General features: G+C 50.3%; 1 protein-coding gene across 1 annotated transcript in view; it reads right to left on the bottom strand.

Moving 5' to 3' along the window:
• The window catches only part of Sema4b (semaphorin 4B), a 39,863-nt gene that overhangs the window by 3,950 nt on the left and 24,949 nt on the right, over positions 1 to 10,964 (bottom strand). Inside the window, exons 3-13 of the mRNA XM_021166549.1 lie at positions 9,787 to 9,950; positions 9,422 to 9,484; positions 6,984 to 7,082; positions 6,270 to 6,381; positions 5,867 to 5,980; positions 5,611 to 5,762; positions 3,513 to 3,694; positions 3,241 to 3,391; positions 2,252 to 2,462; positions 2,026 to 2,141; positions 1,629 to 1,795 (exon numbers count right to left, since the gene is read on the bottom strand). Coding sequence (XP_021022208.1) covers positions 1,629 to 1,795; positions 2,026 to 2,141; positions 2,252 to 2,462; positions 3,241 to 3,391; positions 3,513 to 3,694; positions 5,611 to 5,762; positions 5,867 to 5,980; positions 6,270 to 6,381; positions 6,984 to 7,082; positions 9,422 to 9,484; positions 9,787 to 9,950 — 1,531 coding nt within the window. The remainder of the gene's footprint in view (positions 1 to 1,628; positions 1,796 to 2,025; positions 2,142 to 2,251; positions 2,463 to 3,240; positions 3,392 to 3,512; positions 3,695 to 5,610; positions 5,763 to 5,866; positions 5,981 to 6,269; positions 6,382 to 6,983; positions 7,083 to 9,421; positions 9,485 to 9,786; positions 9,951 to 10,964) is intronic.

Here is a 10,964-nt window from a genome sequence, read left to right as displayed (position 1 = left end):
GGAGATCTTACATCCCTGCTTCCAGGGGTTTATCAGTGTCTAGGAAGGGTGGGTTTCTGCTGCTGCTGTTCTGTTTTACTGGGGGTTAGGGGGAGGGTGTATGTGTAAGGGTTGGGGGAGGAAAGGGAGGTTGAAACAGGGTTTTTGTTAGTTTGTTTTGTTTTTTTTCTGCACAGCCCTGACTGTCCTGCAAACTCAATGAATGTGTAAACTAGGCTGGCCTCAAAACTCACAGAGATCTATCCATGTGCCTCTGCCTCCTGAGCCCTGGGATTAAAGGCATTTGCCAGAGCATCTAGCCCAAAGAGGGTCTTAGTTATATAGCCAAGGCTAGCCTCAAACTTTTTATGTAGTCAAGGATGACTTTGAACTACAGATCGTCCTGCCTCTACCCCCCTAGTAATGGGACTTCAGGCCACACACACAAAACCATCCCCAAATATGGAAGTTCCTGAAAAAGTTTAAAGACAGACACCAGCCATACCACCTATGAGACAAGGATACGGCTAAGGGAGTGTACCACTTCTGTGCTTTAAGTGTGCAGTAATTTGTGTCCTTTTGATGTAAACAAAAGAATACTACAAATGAGAGATCCCATTTGTATTAAAACAATGAGATCATTCGTTTGACCCATTTTAGGAAAATACAAAGATATGTTAAAATCCAGTCCACAGATAGGGCTGAAGAGCTTCACTTGGAGAACATCCCTCTTCTCTTTTTTTTTTTTTTTAAATATTTACGTATTCCCTTTATGTATGTGCATCTGCCTATGCCTAGGTGAATTTCCTGTACCAGGTGTATGCAGGAAGCCAGTTCTAAGCAGTTGGTTGTAAACTGCCTGATATGGGAGCTAGGAATGGAACCTGGGTCCTCTATGAGAGCAGTCAGTGCTCTTAACTGCTGAGCCACGTCTCCAGCACCATCCATTTTTGTGAGACAAAGTCTCCTGTAACTCCTGCTGGCCTTGAAACTCATTGTTGCAGAGGATGTCCTTGAACTTCTGACCCTCCTGCCTCCACCTTCTGAGCAGTAGGACTATACACATGCACCAGCAGGTCCTGGCCACCCCATCTTCTTCTGAGCATCCACCACTATATCCTGAGTTCCAGGCCACACCTAGGCTACACAAGACCTCAATGCCTCAATAAAACAAAAAACAAACAATAGAACAATAAAACTAGGCACTGGATTACAGACAAACCCCACTTCAGCTGACTCATTCCTATTTTTATTTAAATCGAGACACGGTCTTATTATGTAGTCCTGGCTGGTCTTAAATTCACAAAGATCTTCCTGCCTCTGCTTCCTGCATGCTAGGATTAAAGCTGCACATCACTGTGCCAAATAGCAAATCTCTATTTTCTCAATAGACATCTCTAATCCTAATGTTACTCTACTTTTTAATGGTCTAACAGGCTTACCGAACAGCCTTACTTACAATAAGCTATGTGCATGTGGCAATCCACATCTTCTTGACTAGATGTTTCTTATTCTGGCAAACCCTGTCTATTTGGTCCATATAGATGATATAGCCACAGAGAGCTGAGAAATGACCATGTGCAGGGGTCCCAGAGAAGACACAGTGCTCAGAGATGAGGAGGAGTCACTGGGCCTTTGGGAGTTCTCACCTGGAGGCCAGATCCGGCTGGTAGAGGCTAGCGAGCCTGCAGGCAGAGCCAGTCCAGGCACAGTAGGGGTCTCGAGCCAGGAGGCAGTCTCCACAGGTTGGGTACAGGCTGCAGTTGGCTACGGGCACTTGCACCACCCCGGAATGGGAGGAGGCATACAATAGTCCCTACACAGCCAAACATGAAGAGTGAGAGGGAGACACAGGCACCGGGTCACTGTCATACTAGCCTCACATGCTCACTAGTCATCCCAGGGTACCCCTGACAAGTTCTGCCACATATCCTTTTGATGGTCAGAAGCCAGGGCTCTGTAACTTTCCATCTTGCTTTGGCAAGGGACAGAAAAGCTGGCTTGTTGACAGTCAAAGTGGTCAAGTTCACTCCATGGCCCACTCACCCCATGGCTGTCCAAGAGCAGGTTCTGCACAGGCTGTCCTTGAGGGAAGACCTGCAGCTCCTCAATGATGTGGACTCTGGAGCTCAGGGTCACTGCCTTGTGCAGGCGGCCATCACCTGGAAGCATGGAAACGACTCAGGCCCTGGTGGAGCCCACCGCCCACAATCTACCAGCCATGCATGCATTGCCCTCCTTAACTCAATCTTGCAGGGCTGCAGACACTCACCAGTGCCCAGAAATAGGACATCATAAGTGTTGTGCAGGCCAGGCACACGGTGCACAGCCACACGCTGGTAGCGGGCTCGGGGCTGCAGCAGCAGCAGGCGACTGCGGACCTGCCCATCCATCAAGAAGTGATCCTTGAGGAAGTTCAGCACTCGGTCTGGGAGCTGCAGGGACGAGCTGATCTTCCGTTCCCGGGCACTGTTGGTTATGCACTAAAGACGGCAGAAACAGGAGGGACAGGGATCAGCATGGAGCATGGATAAGCGGCCCCTGCCACATTAACTATGCTCCAGAAACCATGGAACATCTGCCTTTCTGCACTGCGCTGGTCCAAAGGCAAATCTGACGTGCGAAGAAAGCAAGACCCGGGGTTCCTGCTGGCCTCTGGCCTATTGATCCTCACCAAGTTTGTACACAGGTCTCAAAAAGTGTGACTGTTCATTTTGCCTGGGGTCTTACCCACGCATCTTACCCTAGGGCTCCCGGGAAGTTTTCAGGATCCATCTCAGTACAGCTAGCCATAACCAATTCCCACACCTACCCAGGTCCTGTTTCTCTCTGCCCAAGGGTTTCTCTGTGCACAAGGCTTAGTCGGGTGGACAGAGTAAAGGGACAATTTTACTGTGCAGCATTGTGCAAAGCAGGGCACAGTGGCATCCTCTTGTACTCCCAGGACTTTGGGAGGACTGGGAATTCAAACAACCCAGCTTACACCAGACTGCTGCCTTTGAGACAGACAACTAAAAATAATCTACACCACTGCACAGAGGCCAAGCTGACGAGGTGGGACTGAAGGTGCTCTGTCACTCACGGGACATCTTCTTTGGTAAGATAGGAAGCCAGGGCTTATTACGCCCTACTTCAAAGAAGAGAAATCAGATTCACAAAAGCTTCATGGTTTGTCTGAAACCATACAACCTTGCTCTCAGCATGGTCCAGGGACCAAGCCTGCCCAGAAGCCACTCTGAGCACAACACTACTGATACCTACCGCTCCCGGCCGTGGTGTGGGCACCTGGTGGGTCTCAGTATACCACTGCTGTGTCTCTCTGTTCACTTTCTTGTACAGGCCATCAAAGGCTTTCTGCACATCATTCATGGTGAAGACACAGATGGCAGAGCCTTCCGTGGTCCCTCTGTGCCTGCAAAGGAAACAGCCAAATTAACTCTGTGCTCAGAGTTGAGAAGTGAGGCTCGAGATGCCATCAGTGGGGTCTAGCCACTCTTTATCCTTCTGTCCCCAGCTAAATCCTAGCATCTCACCACTGGGAGGTAAAGACCCCATAGAAAAGGGTCTTGCGCCAATCCTGAGGGTTGGGGTTCAGGGTGAAGACATCTTGTAGCACGTTAAAGGGAAAGCCATCATCGGGCCGGGAGCACAGGAGCTGAGCCTTGAGGAAGGAGGTCCAGCGTTGCTGCAACACCCGTTCTCCACCCTCATCGCCCTGTAGGAGAAGAGGGGACACGGGCTTAGTCACAAGCTGAGGGCCATTCTCGGAGGCACAGTGTCTCCTTGCCAGCCCTCCTCAGCAGTAGCTGAGTCACACAGGAATGAAGAATGAGAGAGAGCACCAGGACAGATGTGCACCTAAAATTGAGTATGTTTTCATCAGGAAAGTGTATTCCCTACTGTGGACGACGAGCAAAGAAGGACCAGGGGAAACCATCCAAATAGGGAAGGGCCAGGAGAGCGCTCGACGGCCAGTGCTATCTGGCATGCTAGCATCACTGGCCAGGTCAGAAACCTGAAGCTTGATGTTACTCAGGAGGATGAGACAGGAGGATTGCTCAAGTCTAAGAGTTTGCAGTCAGCCAGGGAGGGAGTGAAGTAGAGCTTCAACACAATGAACACATAAATGAATAAATAACAGGAAAAGGTGTCCATGATTGACGGATTACTGAGCAAACAGGGAGAAATAGCATAACTCAGGTCTCAGGTTTGTAACTGAGTTAATACAAATACATTAGTTTGAACAGATCAGCAAAGAACACTTTAACAGTGGCTGCTTCTTGTGTGGATAGCAGGGGCCCTAGGAGCTTTACACGGCAGAATCTAATTCATGCAACAGCTAGCGATGTTATCACTGCCATTTAACCGCTAAGCTGGAACCTGGAAGTTCAAACTCGAGAATCTGGGCTCTTACACAGTGACGCCGTTGGCTGTTCACTGTAAGTCACTTCTAGTACACTTTCCTGGGTTTCCAGTTTAAGAGAAAGCCAAGGACTTCTTTTCCAAGTAGCTTATAAGTCTTATGTTTATAACACTGGGCTTGATCCCCAGCAATATGTAAACTAAGTGGGATAGCACACCAAAAGTTCAAAGTTAGCCTGAGTGACACAGGATGTTTGAAGCCAGCTGGACTCAAGACCCTAAGAGAGGAATACCTATTTAAAAATATAAGATAGAATCTGTGGGCGGAGGCAGGTGGATCTCTAAATCTGAGGCCAGCCTGGTCTACAGAGAAAGTTCCAGGACATCCAGGACTACACAGAAAAACCCTGTCTTGGAAAACAAACAAACAAAAAGACAGGACCTTGCTAAGTTATCCAGGATGGCCTTAAACTTGAGACCCCCCACTCCCCAGCTCCCTGAGTGTCAGGATTTGAAGTGTGCGCCTTCACACCTACCTTCAATATGAGATTTTCTCAATTAAAAGAGAAGCCAACCAGGAGTGTTGGTACTCTCCTTTAATCCCAGCACTTGGGAAGCAGAGGCAAACAGATCTTTGTGAGTTTGAGGCCAGCCTGGTCTATAGAGTGAGTCCCACATGGCCAAAACTATATAGTGAAACTTTGTCTCAAAAACAAAAACAAAAGAAGCCAGGCAGTGGTAGTGCACACCTTTACTCCTAGCACTCAGGAGGCAGAGGCGGAGGCAGATCTCTGAGCTTGAGGCCTGGTCTACAGAGTGAGTTCCAGGACAGCCGGGGCTACACAGAGAAACTCTGTCTTGAAAAACCAAAACAGAGCCGGGCGTGGTGGCGCACGCCTTTAATCCCAGCACTCGGGAGGCAGAGGCAGGCGGATTTCTGAGTTCGAGGCCAGCCTGGTCTACAAAGTGAGCTCCAGGACAGCCAGAGCTATAAAGAGAAACCCTGTCTCGAAAAACCAAAAAAAAAAAAAAAAGAAAAACCAAAACAAAACAAAAAACAAAAGAGGACAGCAGCGTAGCATGGAGACGCCAGCTCAGCCCTGTGACACACTGCCCATAGCCCAGACACTGCAGATTCAAGGCAAGGATGAGGAAGAAGAGGAGCCACAGACTGGTCGATGGTTGGGCTACGACTCCCTGGGGGCTGGTTCTGGAAGGTGACAGATGTGGGTGCACCTTGGATGGATGACCCTGCGCCCTCCCACTCACCTTACAGACTCGGGCAACTCGGGACACGATGGTGTTCTCAAAGAACTCAAACTCCTGGCCCGTCTCGCTGAAGAAGAAGTAGATCTTATCATCATCACCTATGGGGCTGCCCAGGCTCTCGGGGACGTAGGCAGAGGCCACAAAGGCAGGGTCTGCAGAGGCCAGGGGAGGAGACACAGTCAGGCCAGGAACCTCAGGGACAGCATCCCCTCCCAAGGGTTAGGCAACTGCTCAGTGGGCCAAGGCAGAACTCTACCTTGTAGCCAGTTGAGGGAGCTCTCGGTCTTGGTGGGGCGGGAACTCTGGCTCCGGGAAATGGCTGGATCGTTTCCCTGGAAGCTACTGACTGTTCCAGTGTACAGCTCACCATCTGCCAAAAGAATGTTCCCATGGGAATGGCTCCTTTGGCCCAGTCCCTGTGCCCTGCTCAGGGCCCAGAGTGACCGCAGCCCCATCTGTCCTGCCTAGACGGAAGTAGGGACTTGGAAGAGGGCAGCCCAGGGTCACCCGATACCCCCTGGGAACCAGCACAGCATGGGGACACCACCTTACCTCTGGGACCCACACTGCCCAGAGCCCAGACACACCCCAGATTCGGTCCTCCTGCCCTGGGTATCTTTCACGGAGCACAAAAGCACCCAGCCTGTGACACCACTTACCAACCACCAGAGCCGTGGACTTGAAGTTGGGGTCAAAGGGACAACGACCCTTGCCATCCTCCAGAATGACATTGCCAGCCTCATCTTGGGCTAAAGTAAAGCTTGCTATGTTCTGTGGAGGAGTAGACAAGTGGCTCAGGACCAAGACACGGAACAAGGAAGCGCACAGGTTCTAAAGTACATCTCCTTACCCCAGGGTCTACGCGAAGGAATGTGTGCAGTGGGCACTATTCCCCAACGGACAGGGAAGAGATGTAGCATGGAAAATAGTCCTGGAGCCAGGGAGAGCAATGCAATGCAAACCCAGCAATTTCTGACTCCAAGCCCCGTGCTCCGCAACAGCCTTAATGCCATCCTCTGCTAGAGCATGTTAGGGGACGGGGTAGGAACACAGGGCAGGCATACCCTGAAGGGTGCACAAGATGACCTGGGGCACCAAGCACAGCAAGGGAAAGAAACCCGTGGGCAGCAAGTTGGAAGTCAGTCAGGCTCTCTAGGCAAGATAGCTGCATGCACCCCTCCTGCCCCTGCAGGGAGACCTAGTAGGGCCTGGGAGGCAGCCAGGATGATGGGCTCACGGGTCTCAAGGGCCTACTGCTATCTAGAAGCCTGCCCTGAGGGTCCTCCTTCACCAGGAATCAAGGCTAGGGAAGAGTTCCCCTGGTAGAAAGGCAGCCAAGGCAGCCAAGCCCCAGGGTAGAGGAGGGAACTCACAATGTAAGCACACAGGGGGCTGAAGGCGGCCGTGCCACAGGTGAGCAGGTGGCTGCTGTTGAGTGGCAGGAGGATCTTGATGTAGTTTTGACAGTCACGCTGTGGGGAAGGAGAGTATGTCAGGTCCACATATGCCACTAGGGGGCAGGGCTGAGGCCTCCTCCCCAGACCCAAGGCTGAACAATAGAAACCTGGAGCTCTGGGCCAGGAGCTGGCTGGCAGAGCTTAAGCAGGGTCTGCTCTGGGGCTCAGCTAGCTTCCAGATTGCCTAGTACTCCTTCTCTGAGGTGAAAGGCACCCTAGAGGGGGTAACCTCACCTTTCAGTGTCAGGAGGTAAAGCAGAGGGAGCTGCTCAGCCCTGAACTCCTGGCACAAACTCCACCTCTACAAGGTGTCTGACAGGAATTGCCAAATTGGTGCCACCAACACCCCAAGACCCACTGAAGTTTTTCCACCTTTCCAGTGGCAGGCCGTGGCCTGGCTGTCTCTCAAATTCCACACCTTCCTGGATGCTAAACCTTCAATGAACAAAAACCCAGAATCTGATCATTTCTCACCCCTTTTTGGATAGTGCCCTGACTAAGGCACTGTCACTGCCTGAGCCACAATGGTCTCCCTTGTGTTCAGTTCCAGAGAGGGCACTATCATCAACACAAGGGGGCCCATTTGTTTATTTGTATTGATGACAGGCTCACCACACAGCCCAGGCTCACCTGGAATGAATAATCCTCTGCCTTACAAGTGCTAGAATTACAAGGACACACAAGCATGCCTGGCTCAAGGACAGCCTTTTAGAACACAGGCAAGACAGGCCTGGTGGCACATTTATATTTCCAGCTACTCAGGAGGCTGAGAGAAGAGGATCCCAAGTTCCAGTCCAGCCTGGGTGAAAAGGCCAGTCTAGGTGACAGAGTGAGAACCTGCCTCAGAAGCAGAGGGTCAGGGATGTAGCTCAGTGGTTTAGCACTGTCTAACGCATGAGACCCTGGGATTAATCGGAAGTTCCACAAAACAGTACAAAACCACACGGCCATGCCGCTTCTCTGCTAAGCTATCTACTGGTTTCCAAAACGATTCATTCACTCAGAGTGAAACCCAAAGTCCTGCTTAGTGTCTGGGTATGTCACGGTCCAGTTCCTTACCTTCCTCTAAGTAGTCTTTGCACTATATAAATGTCTGTCTGTCTTTCTTTTTTGGTTTTTTAAAGACAGGGTTTTTCTGTGTAGTTTTTGCTGTCCTGGAATTCACTCCATACACCAGGCTGGCCTTGAACTCACAGAGATCCATCTGCCTCTGCCTCTAGAGCACTGAGATTAAAGGTGTGTGATACCACCACCCAGCTGCTTTCATTCTTGTTTATTTTATGTGTATGAGTGTTTTGCCTGCATTGATGTGTGCACCTCTTTTGTGCCAGGTGCCCGTGGAGGCCAGAGAGGGTATCGGGTTCCTGGGGACTGGAGCTACAGAAGGTCATGATCTGCCATGTGGGTGCTGGGAAACAGGCTGGTCCTCTGGAAGAGCAGCCCATATTCATACCTGCTGAACCATCTCTCCAGTCCTGCCTGGTATTGTCTGTCTTTCTTTCTTTCTTTCTTTCTTTCTTTCTTTCTTTCTTTCTTTCTCTCTCTCTCTCTCTCTCTCTCTCTCTCTCTCTCTCTTTCTTTCTTTCTTTCTTTCCATGACCACCTTATAAACTGATTTTTCATTGGTTTTTCTTTCATTTTTTAGCTTTATGAAATGATGTCATGGAGTCCAGTCCATCAATCTTCTATGTAGTCCAGGGTGACCCCGAACTCCTAACCCTCCTGCCCACGTTCCGGGATTACAGCATGGTTTTACTTTTTCATGTCTCTAGTAGCTAACAGCAGAGACCAAGTGCTGAAGAGGGGCTGAGGCGCGGCTCACAGCCAGAGCACTTGTCTAGCTTGTGGGAGGCACCGTGTTCACCCCACACTGCCAACAAGTACTTGCTGACTGTTCCAGAGTGAAGCATGTGTAGATGGGGAGGCCTCTGAGAATGGCAGCAAGTCCTACAGGAGAACTCTGGACTGGGCTGGACCCCATCTAATGTCTTGGCTGAAATCAAACTAGAATCTGCCAGACTTATCTGTCCACTAGAGACCCTTTACAGACACTGTCACCACCTCACCAGGTTCACGTTGGTGCTAACGCTAATGGGACAGGAGCCCTGGATGCACTGGTTTATCGAGGGATACAGGCATACTATTCCCATCTTACAGGTGAGAAAACAAAGGCGCGACCAGATGAATCTATTTATCCAGGATCACATAGAGGACAGGGCTGGGGTTGGGGCTGGGGCTGGGGCTGGGGCGGGGCTGGGGCTGGGGCTCAAGCCCAGTGCTGGCAATGTCCAGGCTGTGTCCTTTCCATAACAGCCATATCTGCTCAGTGTTCTGCCCAGATCCCTCAGTCTCACCTTTGGGTCCTTGCCCTTGAAGCTGCACTGCTGCTTCCTGTCAGCATCTGCACTCCATAGCAGCTGTGGAAGGAGGAGGGAAATAGGTGTGTAAGGGCACAGAGGGTGTGTAGAGCCACACTCCTGTCCTGTCCTGTCCTGTCCAGAGCATCCTGACCAGCAGGCCAGCTTCCCAAACACACACACACACACACACACACACACACACACACACACACAGACCCACACATACACACCTCACACACACCTCTCCTTGACACACACGGACACACACACCACACACACCACATACACACACACACACACACACACACACACACACACACACACCCCTAGCCACCTAGCCATCCTCGGATGTCTCTCACCTCTTGGTACTCCCCGCCTGGCAAGAAGCTGAGGTTGCTGTTAAGTGCAAAGAGGGCCTCTCGGGCCCCCACATACAGCGTCTTGCCATCCTGGCTCAGCAGAAGGGCCGTGTAGTTGGAGATGTTTTCAGCTTCAAATTTTCTAATCAGCCTTTCTTCAGAGCCTGGGGAGAGAAGCCGGCATGCTTGAGAATGGCCTTGTCCATCTGTTTTAGGATAACTGCATCTAGTCTACGGGAGACCTGCAGGACAGTCAGTGGCATGAACCTGGGGCAATAGGTTGGTTATTAAAAAGAGCATCCATCACTCCTGACACTCAGACATAAAAAAGAAACGCACTAAAGTTCATGGAAAAGGACATTAATTACAGCTCCATTCACAGGAGTGAAAAAGTAGAAACGGGGCTGCAGAGATGGCTCAGTGGTTAAGAGCACTGACTGGGGCTGGTGAGATGGCTCAGTGGTTAAGAGCACTGACTGCTCTTCCAGAGGTCAGTTCCCAGCAGCCACATGGTAGCTCACAACCATCTGTAATGGGATCTGATGCCCTTTTCTGGTGTGTCTGAAGACAGCTACAGTTTGCTCATATACATAATAAAAATAAATAAATCTTAAAAAAAAAAATCGATACCTGAGAGCCCACGGTGGGGGAGAGCAGCATATGAGTCCATTCAATGGGATATAACCCAGCGTGCAGAAACAACATAGATTAGAAACTCCAGAAAATAGCAAATATAGTTGTATAAGAGATATATAGTCTTGCTATGTGTGATGGTACACGCCTGCAATCCCAGCACATGGAAGGATGAGGCAGAGGAATTAGAAGTTTCAGCCCAACCTGGGTTTACTTAAGTGAGACACAGTTTTAAGAGGTAGAGAAAGGGCCAAAAATATGAAGCAAATTAAAATTAAACTTTTAATTTGCTTCATATTTTATAAAAGGACAGGCAGGTGGCCCAGTGGGTAAAGGTGTTGGCCACCAAGCCTGACCACCTGAGTTCAATACCCAGGATCCACATGGTAGAAGAGAGTGATTCCCGGGCTGGTGAGATGGCTCAGTAGGTAAGAGCACCCGACTGCTCTTCCGAAGGTCCAAAGTTCAAATCCCAGCAACCACATGGTGGCTCACAACCACCCATAATGAGATCTGATGCCCTCTTCTGGTGTGTCTGAAGACAG

This window comes from Mus caroli, chromosome 7 (assembly GCF_900094665.2).
Source record: "Mus caroli chromosome 7, CAROLI_EIJ_v1.1, whole genome shotgun sequence".
Taxonomy (NCBI): Eukaryota; Metazoa; Chordata; class Mammalia; order Rodentia; family Muridae; genus Mus; species Mus caroli.
Note: the sequence above shows the minus strand (reverse complement) of the source record. Positions and strands in the feature narration are given on the sequence as shown.